The sequence below is a fragment of the Aquarana catesbeiana genome, linkage group LG04 (genome assembly GCF_042186555.1).
Source record: "Aquarana catesbeiana isolate 2022-GZ linkage group LG04, ASM4218655v1, whole genome shotgun sequence".
NCBI classification, from domain to species: domain Eukaryota; kingdom Metazoa; phylum Chordata; class Amphibia; order Anura; family Ranidae; genus Aquarana; species Aquarana catesbeiana.
The window spans coordinates 525208599-525228223 of record NC_133327.1 but is presented as its reverse complement, the minus strand read 5'-3'; the positions used below and the strand labels follow the sequence as shown (position 1 = coordinate 525228223).

Sequence of the window (19625 nt, the reverse complement as noted above, 5' to 3'; positions counted from 1 at the left end):
ATTAGCAAATTCAAAACATTAGCAACATTCCTAGATCTTTACAATGCCTAGGGAGAGTGTATAGCATAATAAAACCACGCACACAATTCGTGTTTTGCCTAAAAAGCATTCTTGAGGATTTAATATCTTGAGTCTCTTAATAGGGGATCTAAGGCTCTTAACATTCCATGAGACCCCTCATGGGGGGGGTTAGGTGGAAAGAATTGGGCTGGTGTAGTATTTATGGGGTGGTTACCAGGGATAGGGGGTCTATTAGCCTGGGAGTTAGCAGTGATTGTTCCCTAGGTGGTATGGATAATGCCTGGAGCGTGTGCAGGTGGAGGGAAGAAGGAGATGTAGGATGACAGTAAGGGGAAAGAAATGTGGGGAGAAGGACAAAAATAAACCATACAACACAACCATAGGATTTCACTTTTTTCTGCATGGGCTCACTGTAAGAACCAGCTCCCAATAGACTGACCCTGTAGATGGTATATGTTGGTGCCCGATTGAACAGGAAACTCCGTAAATTTGACTCTGGTCGATTGAGGGGGAGGCCCAGTAGCTGTATTTATTGAGGCCCGTGGGGAAAGGCAGAAAGCGAAAAATAATAGGTAATCGGTTGGATATAGGCCACTTGAATAAAAAGGGGCTGCATAAATGAATGCAGTAAGTAAATGACAATAAGGACATTACCCTGTGAAAGTCTAAGCAGTCTTCAAATTACCCATGTGAATGAAGGTGAGAGAACTGAGGAGCAGAAGTCAGCGAAGATCGGAGCGAGTATTGGATCCAGAAAACTTGAGGCGTTTTGGGGAGTCCTTTCATGGGCTTCATTGGTCTATAGGTCAGGGAATTGGGGATGCCCTGGATGAAAGATTTGGTTGTGGATCTTTGTGAAGGGAGCGTAGAAACATCTTTGCATCAAATATATGTCAAAGAAAAATTTCTAAAACATTAGCAGCGCTAGTGCAAAATAGCAAATATTTAAAAATAGCAATGAAATTGCTTAAGGGTCCACTTAAAGTATCAAATGGTGATCCACTCAGTGAAAGTCCATTAAGAAAAAGCAGGTGAGTATAAACTAGAGGATCGTGGAAGAAAATATTAGCAGCGATCCCAAGTCTCCATCACCACACCACTTGTGCCACAGCCCTGTAGGTAATCCACTTACCAGACCCTCCTGGTTAACACACTTATCAATCATAGGGATAATCGCTGTTCACTGGACACTTTTCATCTGTATTTTGCTCATTGCAAGCAATAGATAAAAAAATTCCACATAGCGTAATCCAGTACAATAATTATTTATTAATTTAAAATTATCTCACAAAAAAAAAAACTCACAATGTTTGCATAATATAAGGGCATGTAACATCAATACTATGTCAGTCGTGCATTCCCCTCTAACCTCTCACCGCTCCCCCGGTGTTCCCGAGAAGGACAAACAAGGATAAGCCGACTCTGTAGATAGCTGTGTAGCAACGCCCTGACGCGGACGCTTTTGCGTCATCACTTTCGTCAGAGGGCGTAGAAACATCTTTGCCTCCGACGGGTCGTGGAAGGTGAGCTGGTCTCGTTGGAAGCTTTGAGGCGGAACACTGCGGGGAAAGCCAAGTTGAATTGTATCTGTTGCTGGTAAACTCCCATGTAGATGTGCTGGAAAGCTGTTCTTTTCTTTGAGACTTCAATGGGGTAGTCAGCAAATATCAGGATTTTGATTCCATCGATTTGTAGACTGTATTTTTGCAAGATGGAGGCTTTATCTGCATAGTCCAGATATTTAGCAATAATTGGATGGGGGGGGGGGATGTGCGTTCCGTGGAAAAAACCCCAATGTGATGTGCACATTCTACTTTGCAAGGCCCTGGTAGGCCCAGTGCTTCGGGTATGCGCCGGGCACAAAATTCTGTAATGGCAGATGATTGCATAAATTCTGGAACTCCTATGAAGCGCAGGTTACTGCGATTGGATCTATTTTCCAGGTCTTCTAGTTTTTGTAATATGTACTGGTTAGTTTTATCCTGTGCCTACTGCGTTGCCTGTGCCTGGTGAAGTTCTTCCTCAATGTTAGAGATTCTGTTCTCAGCATTATTGAGGCGAGAGGCATGTTCCCCCAGCTCTTTTATGAGCAGCACGCCTGCTCTAACAGCTTTTTCAACTGAGGCTTCAATGGTAGGGGCCAGAATCGCAGCAACTGCTTGGGTGATTCCTTCTGTGGTGTCTGCCTCTGGCTGTAGTGAGGGAGAGATGGTGCCACCACTCACCTCCATAGTAGGCTCTTCCACCATTTTGGATGGCAAGGCCGCATCCCTGGTCTCGATTTGGCGCAGAGCCAGCAGAGCTTGCGGACCGCTTTTGTCCAGGAAGCAGTCCATCGTTGCGGGTGGGCTTCCCGGAGATTGTGCGGGCAGCAGCGGGTGTCTTGGCTGGCTTTAAATGCTGTTTTTGGCCTTGCTGCGGGAGCTGAAGTGGAGTACAACTACTCCATACGGCGACGGAACCGGAAGTTGATGAAAGCATTCTATAGTATGCCCGATTTCACACATGCCTGTAACATATGCATATTACCCCTTCCTTGCTTCCCCTCCCCCCAGTCAACATGCAATTCAAAATTTTCACAAAAATGTCTTTTGAGACCCCGTGACATCATCGGGTGTCTCTGCTGCTCTTTGCTCCAAGTAAGGTAGAAAGGGCCTGCAAGCTCCAGTAAACGTCACAGCATTCTTCATCAGATATTTCTCAAAAGAGTTATATGAAAGAACACATCCCTGGGATTCCTTTAGACATGCCTGCTTCTGTCTGCTGGCCACTGGATGCCAGGAATGTTTTTTCACATAAAGAATAGACAATATGGTAGAGAGTCCATATCTGTGAAAGGATAGGCTCCAGATAACTTCTATAGCTTTAAAAGGGTTATATTATGAAGTTGCAAATTTGCAGATAAGAGAGCAATCTGTTTTAACACAGGAGAAGACTTGTGCTACAAATGTAAGCACAAAAAAAAAAAAAAAAAAAAACCAAGGCTGCAGCTCAGCTTTACCAGGCAGTAAAAGCTTTAAAGCGGAGGTCCGCCCACTGCTTACAAAAATTAAAAGCCAGCAGAGTGCACATACTGCAGCTGCTGACTTAATAAATCGGACACTTACCTGTCCTGGAGTCCAGCGATGTCGGCACCGCAGCTGATGTTTCCATCAGCTGTCAGGTGTATGCCGCCTCCATTGCGAGTAAGGGAACCCGGCAGTAAAGCCTTATGGCTTCACGCGGGGAATCCTACTGCGCATGTGCGAGGCTCCGCTCCCCTCTCCTACTGGCCGGGGAAGGAGGACGGAGGACGACGGAGGAGGGAGCCCTGGGCGGTGAAGTCAATAACCCCAGCTGAGGCTCTCGGAAGTGGGAACAGGATACCTGTGAAAGACAGGTATCCTGCCCCCCCTCCCCCCGAAAGGTGACAAATGTGGCACCTGAGAGGGGAAAGGGTACAACGAGCGGAAGTTCCACTTTTGGGTTGAACTCCGCTTTAACATTGCTGATGCTCAAGGCTCCTCCTCTTCAGTGAGTGCCCCCCCCCAGAAAGCTGCTTTCTATGGGGGGCACTCGTGCGGGCTTGCTTGCGAGCCACCCTGTCTGGGAGGCTGGGGGGGATCCTGCAGCACAGGTGTTTTTTTTTTTACCTTAATGCATAGAATGCATTAAGGAAAAAAAAACCCAAGGCTTTAGAACCACTTTAAAACAAACCCTCACTGATCATTCTAGTAGTATGCACCATAAAGTATTTCCTTCTCAAAGATACCAACAAAGGCCCAGAAGTAGGCTTCACGCAGCATCTGTTTTATATTAGAGGCTGGAAGGCTGCCACGATCCTGCCAGATAAAAGAAAGGAGATGTGAATTCAATATTCCGGTTATGAATATGAAAAGAAATCTACAATGCTTTAGCTACAAAGGCAAAATGAGGGTTTGTTTTAAAGTGCTTGTACTACTTGCTCAAAATATATATCTACTATCCCCACAAAAAAAGAAAAAAGGAATACCATATGACGCAGGGGTGGGCAATTAATTTTTCCAAGAAGCAACATGAAACACTGGAACAGCCAAGTTTAATTATGCTCAATATTTATTTTGTACCTGGGAAGGTCCGTAAGTACATAAACATATAGAAAACAAACTGGAACTAGTTATACACTTCAGCTCCAGGCCTTTGACACTTTTGTTCATATGTAAAAATCTGTATTTTTTGTTAGAAAATTAGTAAGAACCCCCAAACATTATATTTATATTTTTTAAAGCAGAGGCGCTAGAGAATAAATTGGCGAGTGTTGCATTTTTTTATGTCACACGGTATTTGTGCAGCGGTAACATAAAAAGATATTACGCCGAGTAAATATATACCAAACGTGTTATGCTTTAAAATTGCGCACGCCTGTGCAATGGTGACAAACAACGTAAATTTTTCTATCCATAGTCGACGCTTGTTACCACTTTAGATTTACAGAGGAGGTCTAGTGCTAGAATTACTGCCCATGATCTGACGCTCATGTTGATAGCTCACGTGCGGGATGATTGCTGCTTGCATGCGAGACCAACGATGTGCTCGCTTTTGCGCACTAGCACGGGGGGGGGAGGGGGGGGCACTTTCTTTTTCTTCTATTAATTTATTTTTACACTTTTGCTTTCATTTTTTTTTTTTTTTATTGCTGTCACAAGGAATCTAAACATCCTTTATGGCGGGATCTGGAATCTATAAGACCCCAAATCCTCTTCTGCCCTTAAAATCTTTAAAAACATCAAGATCAGTGTTTTTGAATACTTTTTTTTTTGCTGTTGACATCCGGGTAAACTGGACATGATATGTCATCGCTTCCAGGTTACTATCACGAACAGCCGATCAAAGATGAATCCCAGTTTTGCTTGGCTGTCAGTCTAGCCGGCGAACGTGCCGGATGTTAGCTCGGGTCTGCCGGTTGGACGGGAAAGCCCAAGCAAGCCGCAGAAAGCAGTGGGGAGACCCCCCCTGCTTGTAATAGCAATCGAGCGCTCCGATTGCCATTACAAGAGAGCTGACTGCCGGCTCTAAAAACTATAATCATCTCGGTATAACCACCGAAAGTCCTTAGATGTACTGGTACGTCGCAGGTCATTAAGTGGTTATAAAAAGGTACCAAATTGGTCATGAAAAATCGGTCTTTCAGATGGGAGATTGGGAGGGTTGTAAAAACAGGCCCCTGGCCACCCACCTGTACTGTAAAATAGGTGGATGCGGCTGTTCACATGCAGCAGTGGTATTTTTAACTCGGGTGCAGAGTAGTTAAACTCGCCCATTGAGTTCAATGGGGCTGTGACACAAGTGTATGCAATGCACGCAATTAGTGCAGTAAGGCGGCATTATAGGGTTATAATGCTTGTCAAATTTAATGTCCATTGCAAAGCACAGAGACTGAATGAAAAGAGGCTGATATATATATATAATTTTTTTTTTTTTTAACAGTTTTGCAAACATGACAAATACACTGTTTAGTAGTATCCACTCAACACCTTTTCAAAAGCATGCTAAAAACAGTATTCCTTAATTTATTCCTAAATTTTTCCTAATTTTATTTCTGCTATGACAACCCAACTCTCTAAGAAATATCTTACCTACAGCCCATACACCACTGCTTGGAAAATGCATACAGAGAGAGACATTACATATATTTAGGACTTTGTTTTTGTAATACACAATGTCGTCTTGTCTGAAATTCTGAACTTTTGTATTCGACACTAAAAGAACAAAAACTGGTGAACAGTAAAGAGAATTCTATCATCCCTATTTAATCACCTTGTGTTTAAGAATACATTCTTTCATAAGTAGCAAGGTTTATCTTTATGCATAGAACGTTGTATACTGACAAGATTTCTACTACGATTATGCTCTCCAATTAAACAAACTTGCAACACAATTTGTTCTTTTGTATTTAAACCTACCGTTTCTATTCCTCAAACACAACTTCTATTGGAGCAAGAGACACCATCCTGCTGCTTTTTATACAATGTATTTGATTAAACTTTTATGTGCGCCTGCTGTACTTGTCAATAACATCCTTATCTTTTCATCATCTTCTTGATCACACCAGTTTCTTTTCAACTCCTAGACAACATGCTCTGTGCAGCTTGCCTCTTCCTGCAGTATGATTGGAAAGGAAGACAGCTAGCCCTTCAATAAATTATAACTTACACAGCTGAACACTGCAGCAGGAGTTTCAGTTTGACCTTGCACATGCATTAGGAAAATACTCCGCTGTTGTGTTTGTTTTCAGCTAGGTATACCATCCACTTTCAAATAAACAAAACAATGTGTACTTTAGGAGCAGAGAAAACAAAACTTTAAAAGAACAAATATTCACAGAAAAACAAGCCACTCTGTGAAAGTCCTAAGGCAGTGTTAGGTTAAACAATTCAGACAGACTTGGGGCTCCATTACACTTGCAGCTGGTAGCTAGTAAAAATAAGATGTTGGGCCATGGTTTTACAACCCCCTTTTAAAGCATAAAGGAAAAAACTTTTTTTTAGTTTTGGATATAGAGTGGAGATGGATTAGAACATCCATCAGTGTCCCACGTGGGAGATTCATCTTCTTTTTGTCCTGTTTACCATCATCCCCAAAGTGAAAGTAAAAGAAAATCACAAATTTTGAGTTGTCCCCAAAAAATAATATAGGGTGAGCTGCACGATTTTGGATAAAATGAGAATCTTGATTTTTTTTTTTTTTGCTTAGAATAAAAGATCGCAATTCTGTAACCTCTTTCACATTATACAAAAAAAATAGGGCTAACTTTACTGTTTATTTATTTATTTTTTTAATTCATTGAAGTGTATTTTTTCCCAAAAAATTGCATTTGAAAGACTTCTGCATAAATTCCGTGTGACAAATTATTGCAACGATCGCCATTTTATCCTCTAGGGTCTCTGCTAAAAAAATGTATATGTTTGGCGGTAATTTTCTAGCAAAAAATAGAGATTTTAACTTGTAAGCAAAAGTGTCAGAAAAAGGCCCAGTCTTGAAGTGGTTAAACTGACCTCATTTACAGGCCAAAGTTTATCCCTTTGATCTAAAAGAATCAGATACAATGTATCTCTTCTCCATCTCTCAGCGCCGGGGAATGTTAATAAACATTTGCCGTTTTATTTTATTTATTTTTTGACAGCTAAGAGCAGAAAACAGCTCTGTTCTGTATACATAGAACCGGGGAAATGCCGGATAAGGATTGTGAGTGGGGTTAAATCGAGATAGCAATTTTATAAACTATCGTGCAGCGCTAATACAGGGGAAATGTTTCAGGGCCGTTCACACACAGTGCAGTCTTTTTTCTGCATCAAAAATGCATATAAAGTAGGTTATACGGGTTCCAATGGCATTGATAACACCAGTGCAGTATGCCCCAGAAAAAAAAAAAAAAAAAAAAAGCAGCAGCTTTTTCATGCCCAGAACTGTACTGCAATGCATTAAATAACACCAAAGCATAGCCTGTCTAGGCATTATGCTCAATTTCACAATAAGGATCCATCTACATTAATAGTGGTTGGCATGGTAAAAATTCAAGCCACATTGGAGAGGGGATAACAAAATTATGAAGTTGAGTCAAGATGAATCACCATGGATACATGAATTAGTCTTTGGCCCCCTTGGGGCATAACAGAGTTTGATTTAAACTGTTTCTTATCCAATTACTGGATTTTATTTAATGGATTATTTATCTAGTTTTAATATTTTACCATTAGATGCCGTTATTTACAATATATGATTATATACCTGTCATTGTTCTGTTTCACCACTGATGTCTGATTTGAGAGTGGTTACAACCCTGTCATTGACAATTTTTACCACTAGATGTCCCCCCCGCTATTAAGAGCAGTTTTCATAGATGTTATATGAGGTAGTCACCATGTGATGTTGCTATAGGAGTACCTACTTGTTTTGCTCAGTTTCACAACCAGTTTTCTGATTTGAGAGAGCGGCTGTAACCCTGTCATTAACCATCTTTATCACTAGATGTCCTCTGCGAGAGCAGATGTTGTAGTAGTTATGTGAGGTAGTTCCCAGTAGATATTTAGGTTATTATATTAAATATTTGTTTTATTGATTTGCAATTTACTGTTAGAAGTGTTGAATAACTGATTGTTGTTATAGCAACAAAGTGTTGTATTTAAGCCGGCCTTGTTCATCTGACTCTATACCCTTGATGAAGTCACGTGAGTGGTGACGTAACACACAGGGAGGAGGCGGGTGAACGTCACTTCTGGTTGCGGCCGAGGCCAGAAGTCCCTGATACACAAGAAAACTGTTGACTTTTTTACATGCGAGTTGCTAAATTTTTTAATAAATTTTATTGGAATACTACACATGGAGACCTATTTTCATTACATGTGAGCCTTGGCGGTGAAAAGTGGAGGAGGTCGAGGGGATAGCTATGTTTTAAATGGAAATGCCTGCTTGTACCTGTGAACATCGCTGCCTTATCTAATAAAGGACTACAAGGAGAGAGCCTACTGCTGTGGATTTATATGAGAGATTCATCATTGGTGTGACTAGACCCGTAGGGGTCTTTCTTTGAGGTGAGAGGCTGGGGCACACGGATGGTGAAGCACTATCAAGGAATTCAATATATGGGTCTGCACATTGATTGCTGAAACTTTGTATGAACTATTTCTGCGCACTGAATACTGAAGATTGATTGCACCAAGCACTTTATGGACTTTTGTCACAAGTTATTATTGCACTTTAAGTGATAACATATTTAGTATTGAATATTATTATTGCAATAGTATTAAATTGATGTATTTGCACTGTGAAGGATTTACATCCGTTTCTTGATTATTTTGCACAAAGCACTTTATTTGCCATTAATGAATTAGTTATTTATTATTACACTTGTTGATTTAATATATTAGCAATCATTATTTCACTGAGAAAGAGCCACATTTATCCATTTTCACCTTTTTTCTCTTGGTGTCAGGAAAACTTGTCAAAAGTGACTCTTGCAGATAATAGAGCAAAGGAGGCAGCAAACAGAAATGACACTCTGCGCTCTGGACTAAGATAAGTACACACTATAGAGAGACAGGCTTTGTTCAGATTTCATGTCTGAGGTTCATGTCTGAGGTTCATGTCTGAGGTTCATGTCTGAGGTTTATAACCACTTTAAAGGACTGATGTAAGTAGTAAAGATTTTTGAAAAATTATACTCCTGCTGTATATTGTGACATATTGGAAAACATTAAGTTATTCATTCAAGCAGACTCTTGAAGTTACTAAATGATCCGCAAAAAAAAAAGCATATAAAAGCAACACCTTAACAGAACAGCAGAAGACACATCCCAAAGATTCAACACAAAATCACCTCTTACCATGTGGTACAATTGTCTGTAGAGGCTTGGCAGGAGATCGTACATTCCATATTGTCAGGGTGCCATCTGAATGACTACAGATGAACTGCTTTCCTTCATGGTGCCAAGCAACAGAATGGATTGCCTATTCAAGGATCATTAAAAATAAATGATGAGGTGTGTACCAATACCCCATGTAAGCATTAAACAAGACACAGTACTATCTCAAAGAGATGAACATAGGATTCCTCATACGGCTTGACAGTGTAAAACGGACATTTTTAGCATTTATATATTTTATGTTATTTATAAAAAATGTGCAAAATATCCTTCCATTTGAGATGACATTTCTAACATCTAAGCAAAAACATTTCTAGAATTCTAAATAGTAGAACAATTTAACACTCATATTTATTTGAAAAGTTTTAACAAGCATGTTTGGCCCCTCTCACATGGGTGTTCAGTCTAGATCTGTCAGTTTTTCAAGACGGATCAAGACTGAACTACAATGTAGGTCTATTGGTGGACGGATGTAAACATATAATCATCCGTATAAGCCCCTTTCACAAGGGGTGGGCCCCGTTCAGATAAGCAGGAGATCTCTCTGCTGATCACAACACATCAGTCGGATCACCCTGCTAATCACAACACATCGGGTGGATGACAGGTTTGTGTCTGCCCTGTTTCTACAGACCAGGCACAGAGAGCCCGCTCTGTTTTATGGATGGCTGGGAGTAAATGGACTCTGTCCATTTACACCAAACTGCCCCCTATTCTGAGCCACCTAGACAGAAGAGGATGGATTCCCTTCTGTTTTTTTCAGTGGACCGTTTACACCCGCTGGCCCATAAGGCTAAATGGAGGGTCTAACTGACAGTCGGACCCTTTGTGTGAAAGGGGCCCAACATCACCCTACATTTGTGTCCGTTCAGATCAGTTTTCTTAAACTGAACAAGGCTGCATTTTTTTCTTTTTATATGGATCTGAATGGATGTAAACACATGCCATCTGTCCATGTCCATTACATTTATGCATGTTTTTGGGCAAGAAACTTTGTTTCTTCTTTGGTCACCTCTGACTGGTCTTTGCAACAAGAAAAAAAAAAAAAAGTATGCAAAAAAAAAAAAAAAAAAAAGATAGATATAGAATGATATAAACTGTACAGAGCATCGGATGTATGAACTGAATCCATTTTTTCTTTGAAAAAACATGACTGAAAGGATGATGCCCATGTGAAAAGGGCCTTATACTTACCTGCTCTGTGCAATTGTTTTGTACAGAGATTCCCCCGAACATTCTCCACTGGGGTCCCCTGCCAGAGCTCTGGACTTCTCTTCCCTTCCAAGTGCCCCCAAAGCAATCCGCTTGCTATGAGAGGACTCGTGGGGGCTTGATCCAGAGACGGGCTGTGTGCATCTATTCAGACATACAGCGCAACTCTGCCCTGCCCACCCCCCCCACTTTCTTCTCACAGGTTTTGACTGACAGCAGCAATAAAGGCTCTTGCTGCTCTTCAGCCTTCTCCAGTGGGGTCCCCTGCCAGAGCTCTGGACTTCTCCTCCCTTCCAAGTGCCCCCAAAGCAATCCACTTGCTATGAGAGGACTTGTGGGGGCTTGATCCAGAGGCTGGCTGTGTGCATCTATTCAGACAGACACACAGAGCAACTCTGCCCTGCCCACCCCCCCTTTCTTCTTACAGGTTTTGACTGACAGCAGCAATAAGGCTCCCGCTGCTCTTCAGCCAACCAATACTGTAGACATGTACAATGCTGGATCGAGATCAGGCTCAGGTAAGCGTTTTGAAATTGGGGGCGGGGGGTGCTACTAGAGAAGGATTTTTACTTGCAGGGTATGCATGAAGGTAAAAAAATAAATTTTTACCTTCACGTTTAATTTGTTTTCTATTCCCACCCAACCATTGAAGCTTACTAGTGCAAGATGCATGGGGGAGAAACTATCCTGTTTTTATATCCCGATTTAGACCTGCTCATCTATAGGAACTAAATACTAAAGAAAACGATTCATCACACCCTGGTACGATTTGTTTTTTCTTCCAGCTATGTAGGATTAAGTAAAATATTACCACACCCTGAATTTCAGGAACTGACTGTGGCACACAGCCAAGAGGGTATTGTGATATTGTATTAGCTACAGGGCAGCAGCAGTAAAGTGACCCTGGACATTTTGGTAGCTATGAAAAGCACTAATTTTTCAGGGACAGTAATGAGATTTTATCTTAAACTCTGGTAAGATGATGGTGGCCAGCAGTAATAAGTGGTATTGTTACTAGGGAAGTCTGTAATTTAGGGCTAAATCTAATAGACATAATTATGAAAATAGTTGTCAGCTATTTTCATAATCGATTAGTTGGTCACCCGAATAGTTGGCTTGCGTACAGAATGCATTATTTATTTACATATCTGGAAATACAGTGCAGCACACATACAGCTCAGTACACCATTCATACATGTCAGTATACACAGTGCAGCACACATACAGCTCAGTACACTATCCATACATATCCGTAAATGCCTGAGAACATGTGAATGTGTGAGGAGCAATGCCTCATGGGACATGTAGTCCTGGGCAGAAGGAAGTTTTTTCCTTGCTAAGGGGGCACTCCATACTATACTTTGTGACTTGTTATATTCTGAAGGCAGGAGGACCCAGAAGTGCAGGCAAGTATGACAAGTTTGTTTAAAAAAAAAAAAAAAAAAAATATTCAACATTTACAAATCACTTTAGGGGGTCTGTGCAGGGAAGATCAGCACCTGAACCAAGAGAAGCTGGAGACTAAAAGACTGGAGGTAATATAAGACATTACGATTAAAATATAACGTATATATGTTTATCCATTTAATGTTTTTTTTTTCCTTTGAATAAAAATTTTGATTTTCTGAGACTGATATATAGCAGATCCAACCTTCAATATTATATATACTGCATCTCTTCTGTTATTCTAAGTCATTAGATATTTTGTACCCTGACCATATGGTTATTTATATTTACCACTAAATTGTCTTTTTAAAAAAACTTTACATAACTAAATTATACACCACACTTTTTTTCTTTTTTTTTTTTAGGTTTTTAGGCAATTCATCGAAACAATAAATTGGCCAACTAATCGATTATGAAAATCATTGTAAGTTGCAGCCCTACTGTAATTGAATATATTTAACAGAATAATTCTCTGTTACCCCCTTTTCCAAAATGAACAGGCATGACTCCTCACCAAAAAAAAAAAGGTCTTTAAAATGGTCTCTACCCTTTAAAATGGCTTTCTTGGGAACTTTGACATTAAACACTTCAAGGTTCTTGGAGTTTTAACTACTAGATTTAACTTCCATAATCACCTGAAAAATTGTGGCAGGGACACGGAATTCAATGACTCCCTTTGGAAAACATTTTGCAGTCAGGACATTAGATTATGAAGCAGTGGCAGCGCGAGTAAGATAGTTTATAGTCTATATTTAACAGGATTGTGGAATGATTTTTTTTTTAAAACTCTTTATCAACTTACAACAAAACCCAATTAGAAGTTGCTGTGTTTCACTGGTGAACAAAGGTCATAGAAAGTTGTGAAATATACCAAAATGTATCCAACTTCTCCAAGTGCAGGCAAAACAAATGTGTGCAAAAAATAAATCTATTGAAATATTGCATTACATCAAAGTACACAAATCAGCTGTTTTTAATCTGTTAAAACCCCTCATTTCTCATGATGGTCTATGATATGATTATCATATTATAGAAAACCTTTTTGTACAGGGAATAATGAACAGCAAACATTACTATTGGATGTCGAAGATCAATGTAATGTTAATGCGTACGGAGGATGGCAAAAATAGATAGAGCCGCATTTACTGTTAAAGTACATGAACAGCCACCTATTCCACTGCCAAGGAAGCATTTTCTTCTTCCATATTAAATTCATAACATAAAACTGCAAAGTTTAAATGTTCTGTAATCCAGACATTTCTTTCATATTAGTAGTAGCAGCTAGTAAACCAATTGGGATTAAACCATCTGTGGAATTTGTAGTAATGATTTCAGATGGAGGCAAAAAAAAAAAAAAAAAAAAAAAAAAAAATTAGGAAAAGTTAGTCAGTGGGGAGTGGGCTAATGACAGATGTACATTCAGTCTCCTCACATGACCTTTCATTGCTGTTAGTTAACAGAAGGAGTATCAGCTGCCAGATGTTAATCCCCCAATTGGCATTTTCTGCTTAAAGGGGTTATCTTCTAAGCATTAAATATTTTGTTTTAAGACTGAATACTCTGCATGATAGCTAAGATTTCTAGAGCATGCTGCTCCACAATAGAGATTTTTAAAGCATTGCACTAAACTTTTGCCAGCTATTGGAACTGCATGGACACTTTACAAATGGGGATTTACGTTTTTTTTTTTTTTTGCCTATTTCAAAGTTATTCACTTGTGTGATAAATTGTATAAACGTTTTAATTCAAAGTGCAGCAATGCTGTGCCACATCAACTACACAAGTTTATTTGTTATAATCCCAAGCATTTTGCAACAGACACTTTCACTGAAAAAGGGAGGATAGAGGGTATAGCCAATGCTCGTTTTCCCAATCGTGACTGTATCTGTACAATTTGGAAAGCACAGAATTAAAGTAAATCTGTATTTTCACTGGACTAGACAGTAACAGATTCTCACTTTATGAGCCGGGATCTGTTTGGATCTCTCTACTGACTCACTTAACCACTTCCAGCCCAAGGTCGTCATAGGACGTCCTCTACTTTCAGTCGGAATATCTGAATGATGCCTGCAGCTACAGGCATCATTCAGATATCCTTGTTTTCAGCCAGAGATTCTGTGCACCATAAGAATAATCATAGTGGCAGTTCCGCCGCTTGATCGTTCTTACAGGTGACGGGGTGGGACATCCCCGCCATCATCTGTTGCTTCTCTGGGCTCTTCCGTGCCATCTTGGACCCGGAGAAACAAACAATCGGCCGCCGCCGGATGAAGACCATAGAGATTTCCGGTGACCAGATGGTCACCAATCACCTCTATGACTGTCGGCCCAGGTGCAGCGTTATGACGTCATGTCCGGGTCGCGATTTAAACAAAGGCGGCTGGTAAGCATGATCTCATGCTTTCCAGCCTGGAGGAGAGATGTGAGGTCTTATTGACCCTGCATCTCTCCATAAAGAGGACCTGTCACGCACCATTCCTATTCCTTGTAATAAGAATAAAAGTGATAAAAAAATAAATAAACGTAAAAGAGAAAGTGTAAGAAAAAAAAAAAACTAAAAAAAAAAAAAACAAAAAAAAAAAAACATTTTTTTTAAAATGCCTGTCCCCGGTAGCTTGCGCTCGGAAGCGAATGCACATGTAAGTGCCGCCCACATATGTAAAGGCCATTCAAACCACACATGTGAGGTACCGCCACGTGCGTTAGCGCATGAGCAACAATTCTAGCACTAGACCTCCTCTGTAACGCTAAACTGGTAACCTATCAAAAAAATTGGAGTATCGCCTATGGAGATTTTCAAGTACTGAGGTTTGGTGCCATTCCATGAGTGTGAGACGTTGGGTATCTAATTACTCGGCGTAGCATTATCTTTCACAGTATACAAAAAAAATTGGGCTAACTTTACCGTTTTGTTATTTTTTTATTCATAAAACAGTTTTTTTTTCCAAAAAAAAGTGTTTGAATAATTGTTGCGCAAATACTGTGCGAGATAAAAAGTAGCAATGACCGTCATTTTATTACCTAGGGTGTTTGCTAAAAAAAAAAAAAAAAAAAAAAAAAAAAAAAAAAAAAAAAAAACCATATATAATGTTATGGGGTTCTGAGTAATTTTCTAGCAAAAAAAATTATGATTTTTACATGTAGGAGAGGAGTACCAGAATAGGCTCAGTATGGAAGTGGTTAAAGGAGTCAATATCATCCGGTGAGTGTGGTGTGGAATTCTTTGGGTACCAAGGTCTTCTCTGGCGTCATCCCATCCAGGAGCAGAATTTGTGCAGCACACCATTGTCACTATTGTTTATGTTACTAGGAGTGGCACTGAGCACTGACACTTTGTGGACATTCACTTTTTATTGTTAAACCTATGGGACTTTAATTTTGTGAATTATGTGATCACTTAAATTATTTCACATATGGGTATTCATAAGGCAGTGCTGTTACCCATTTTCTGTGGGAGTTTATATTTTGAGGTTTTTTGACACATTACAGCAGCTACCTGTAATTACCTTTACAGTAACAGGTTTCTTAGCTAAAAGATTCCATAAGCCGTCCCTATTCACCTTTACAACAACCTCTGCCATCCCAATATGCCACTGCAGTCCCTGAAATAGTCCTGTTCAAGGTTTGAAAATCATGTAGACTAAAACTGCTCAGTGCTGGACACATTTCCCCCCACCTATACCCCCCATTCTCTATATTCCTAGCCCATTTTTCCAAAATGCTATTTATGGCTTCACAAAAGGTTTGCCCCCACTTTTTACTGCAGGCACTAGCAGAGGAAGAGTCCCCCCCCCCTTTTTTCTAAGCACGAGCATAAAAGGCAAAACATTTTGAATGTTTTGTTCAGAGCGTAGAAGGATTAGAATGCTTGTTAGTTTTTACTGCTGTCTGTGCTTTCCATTAAAATTCACCTCTCTATTTGTCCTGGTTAACATCATCATTGAAAGTAAAAGAAAAAATTACAAATTTGGGGTCACTCCCAGAAAAGAAATAGAGGGGAAATCTTTCAATGGGGACACTAGTTCTGGTGACCTGGGGGTGCCCAAGAAATTCCCTTAATTTGGAGAGATTTACTCTCACTTCCTATTTGGCCATGGGACAGGAAATTAAGAGAAATCTCTGCAATGGGACACAGTTGCTGGAAAAAAAAAAAAAAAAAAGGGGAGGTTATAACCCTCCTTGGTTCTAGCCAAAAAGTTTTGCCTACAATTCTACTTTAAATTTATAAGATCTTTTGGAAACGGAGTAACATGTTCACACAAAGCTCACAACTAATGGCCATTTAAGGGAAAATATAATAAAGTCATTATGTGTTGGCTGTGCTAAATATAGCTTTTCTATATAGCTATGGATTTCATAGGTTGTCTCTTAAAACAGTCCCTTCACTAGACCTAAATTGCAGTTTTTCAAATGTCTCTACCCTTTAGCGATTATCTACCACTTAATATAGGTAGTTGGGTCTGCAATTATGAACAAAGTGCAGTCAAAAGATGGCTTGATTGAAAGGTAATACAGAAAAGTTAGCAAACACCTCTTGCCTTCTAAAATACTAACCACATGCAACACCTCTGCTTTTTGTTGATAGCGTTTTTTTTTTTTTCTTTTGACCAGTAAATTATTGCTTTTACATACCTCATCATATGTATATCTATAGTCCGCCTTTTTTGACTTGAGGTCCCATAACACAACTGTGCCTGATTCATAACCAATTAGTAGCTGAAAAACAAAAGTGTTAAATTAAAACAAAGCTATACACAATGTATGAAAAATTGGGCTTGCATAATGTTTCAAATGGTTTCATTTTTAGGTTTGCAAGAGGTGCATAGGGGAGGAGTGGACAAGGTGTGCAACGGGTACAGAGGTAAGGGGTAGGCAAGATGTGCAAGGGGTGCAGAGGAAAACAGTGGAGGAAATGTGCAAGGGATGCAGGAGTGAGGGAATGTAGAGATGTACAGGCGGTGCCGAGGTGAGGGGTACACAATAGGCAAGATGTGCAGGGGGTACAGAGGTGCAAGATGGACAAGATGTGCATAGGTAAGTAATGTACAAAGGGTGCGGGGGTTAATGGTGGTGAGTGTAGAAGTAAGCAGCAGGAGGTATGCAAGTGGCTTTCGGGAAGGAGGTGGTGTGGAAGGTTCAAATACACACAATTTTATTAATATATATATAAAAAAAACAAATAGGAACAAAAATAGCCAAAACAAAACCTAGCCGTGTCTCAGCACTAACTAAACAATATTTACAGATCCTAACTACCAGGCTGAGCAAGGCTACAGCTTGTCAGCTTCCACATACCTTTTTGCTCTCCTACACAGAAGTTGTCTGAGTATCCCAGGCCAAGAGCAAAGGCTGTCTGCTCAGGTGAGCTTAAATTAGCCTGGGGGAGAGGACCAAGACCTGAACTGGACCATGGATCAGAGATCCCTGAACATGTATGAGAGGAGCCTGGGAGATGTATAAATCCCGAACAGGACTTTTCCTGGCTCTCTCTGGGACGCTCTGCTACATATCCTCCCCCCTTGTTTCAACCCCAGGGTTGGAACACCTGTAGCCCAACAGGAGTGAACACGGGACAGGGCATCTACATTCCCCATCTCAACACCTGGCCTGTGTTTTACAGTGAATGAGTAATCCTGTAGAGCCAAAAACCACCGGTTCACCCGTCTATTAGTCTCCTTCTTTTGGGCCATCCATTTCAGAGGAGCATGGTCAGTTATTAACTCAAACTGGCGTCCTAACAAATAGTACCTGAGTGCGTCCACGGCCCACTTTATGGCTAAACACTCCTTTTCAATGACTGCATACCTTTGCTCATGGTCATTGAGCTTTCTGCTTAGGTACACCACAGGGTGTTCTTCCCCATTGTGTACCTGTGATAGTACTGCCCTGATACCAACATCAGACGCATCCGTCTGAACCAAAAAATCTTTGGAGAAATCGGGGGAGTACAGTACTGATTGTGCACAAAGAGCCTTCTTCAGGACTTGGAAAGATTCCTCTGCTACTGAGGACCATTTCACCATTACAGAGTCTTTCCCTTTCGTAAGGTCTGTCAGTGGGGCAGCTATAGTTGCAAAATTTGGGATAAATCTTCTATAATACCCCGCAATGCCAAGAAAGGCCCTGACCTGCTTCTTGTTTGCAGGACGTGGCCATTCCTGGATGGCTTCTATTTTATTCACTTGAGGTTTTATGACACCACACCCAATAGTGTAGCCCAAATACTCGGCTTCCTCTAGACCAATAGCACATTTTTTTGGATTTGCTGTAAAACCTTCTTTGAAGAGGGAATCAAGGACAGCCTGGACACGGGGCAAGTGAGACTCCCAGTCAGTGCTATGTACCACTATGTCATCTAGATATGCTGCTGCATATTGTCGGTGGGGTCTTAGAGTCCTGTCCATGGCCCTCTGAAATGTTGCGGGGGCATTTTGCAACCCAAAAGGCATTTTTTTTATATTGAAAGGAACCCTCCGGGGTCACAAATGCAGTCTTCTCTTTGGCGCTACCAGTCAGGGGTATTTGCCAATAACCTTTTGTCAAGTCCAAAGTGGTCAGATAGCGAGCCTTGCCAAGTCGGTCTATAAGTTCGTCCACTCTAGGCATTGGGTACGTGTCAAATTTTGTCACTGCATTAAGCTTCCTGAAGTCATTACAGAACCTCCAAGTGCAATCCGGTTTTGGGACTAACACGATGGGGCTAGACCAGTCACTATTGGATTCCTCAATGACATCTAGCTCCAACATTCTTTTAACTTCCTCGCTGATGTCCTTTCTCCTCGCTTCAGGAATTCGGTATGGTTTGAGCTTGACACGGACCCCAGGTTCAGTAACAATATCATGCTGAACTGCTGAAGTCGTGCCAGGTAACTCTGAAAATTTCTCTCTCTTTCTTATCAGGAATTCTCTAGTTTCCTGCTTTTGGGAATATGACAGGGTGTCTGGAATCGTGACCTCAGGGATCAGAGGGGACTCAGTACCCTTAGGCGTTACCGGGAGGGACCTCGCAGTTAACGCCAGTCTATCCTTCCAGGGCTTTAACAGGTTTATGTGGTAAATCTGTTCGGGCTTCCTTTTTCCTGGTTGATATATTTTGTAATTGACCTCCCCAACTCTTTCAATTACTTCAAAGGGACCCTGCCACTTAGCCAGGAACTTGCTCTCAACAGTGGGAACTAACACCAGGACCCTGTCACCAGGTGAGAAAACATGGAGTTGGGCCCCCCTGTTGTATATCCTCTGTTGGGCTGCTTGGGCCTGCAGTAAGTGTTCTTTTACCATCGGCATGATTGCTGCAATCCTGTCCTGCATTTGAGCGATATGCTCAATGACACTTTTATGGGGTGTCTGCTCCCCCTCCCAAGTTTCTTTGGCTATGTCCAAGAGTCCCCGAGGGTGTCTCCCATAAAGCAACTCAAATGGAGAGTACCCCGTGGAGGACTGGGGAACCTCCCTGATGGCAAACATCAAGTATGGTATCAGGAAGTCCCAGTTTTTCCCATCCTTGTCAACAACCTTTTTTTAACATGCTCTTTAATGTCTTATTGAAGCGTTCCACCAAGCCAT

At 40.9% G+C, this 19625-nt stretch overlaps 1 protein-coding gene across 2 annotated transcripts in view; it reads right to left on the bottom strand.

Annotated features, from left to right (window-relative positions):
• STXBP5 (syntaxin binding protein 5) overlaps positions 1–19625 on the bottom strand; it is a 723304-nt gene that overhangs the window by 354322 nt on the left and 349357 nt on the right. For both annotated transcript variants that reach the window (XM_073627823.1, XM_073627824.1), the window contains exons 7-8: positions 16692–16775; positions 9363–9486 (exon numbers count right to left, since the gene is read on the bottom strand). In XM_073627823.1, the coding sequence (XP_073483924.1) occupies positions 9363–9486; positions 16692–16775 (208 nt within the window). The remainder of the gene's footprint in view (positions 1–9362; positions 9487–16691; positions 16776–19625) is intronic.